The sequence below is a fragment of the Priapulus caudatus genome, unplaced genomic scaffold (assembly GCF_000485595.1).
Source record: "Priapulus caudatus unplaced genomic scaffold, Priapulus_caudatus-5.0.1 Scaffold21321, whole genome shotgun sequence".
Lineage (NCBI taxonomy): Eukaryota > Metazoa > Priapulida > Priapulimorpha > Priapulimorphida > Priapulidae > Priapulus > Priapulus caudatus.
In genome coordinates this window covers 1-527 of record NW_014598382.1, presented here as the reverse complement: position 1 = coordinate 527, position 527 = coordinate 1, and the positions used below count along the sequence as shown (strand labels likewise).

At 41.9% G+C, this 527-nt stretch overlaps 1 protein-coding gene across 1 annotated transcript; it reads right to left on the bottom strand.

Moving 5' to 3' along the window:
- Positions 1 to 28: 28 nt before the first annotated feature.
- LOC106820550 (porphobilinogen deaminase-like) lies at positions 29 to 465 on the bottom strand (the record flags this gene model as incomplete). The annotated part of the gene is made up of 1 exon (XM_014825059.1): positions 29 to 465. A coding segment is annotated over one exon (437 nt), but the record flags the coding sequence as incomplete, so codon positions are not given.
- Between the last annotated feature and the right edge of the window lie 62 nt (positions 466 to 527).

The window sequence follows — 527 nt, the reverse complement described above, 5'->3', positions numbered from 1 at the left end:
GGTCTGAAGTGTCTTCGTGATTTAAAACGCTTATTATTTCTAATGTTTCTTCGTCGTCTACGCGTGCTTCTAAACCTACAGCGCCTTGGCCGACGGCAGGTAAAATCCATGATGACGATATACGTTGTTTTATGCGTTTTTCCATATCTAGGCGAATAAGGCCAGCGCAAGCGAGAATAATGGCATCGTAATCGCCGTTATCTAATTTTTTTAATCGTGAGTTTACGTTGCCACGTAAGTCTTTAATTTTTAAGTCAGGTCGTTTGCTTAATAACTGGCTACGTCTTCGTAAGCTGCAAGTACCAACCACAGAACCTTCAGGCAGGCTTTGTATGGAGCTGTGTGCGTTTGAAACAAATGCATCACACGGTTCTTCGCGTTCAAGGATGGTAGAAAGAAATAAACCTTCTGGGAATTCTATAGGTACATCTTTTATGGAATGCGCAGCGATATCTGCCTTGCCTTCTAGTATGGCAACTTCAAGTTCTTTGACGAATAATCCTTTGCCACCAATTTTAGCTAATGGG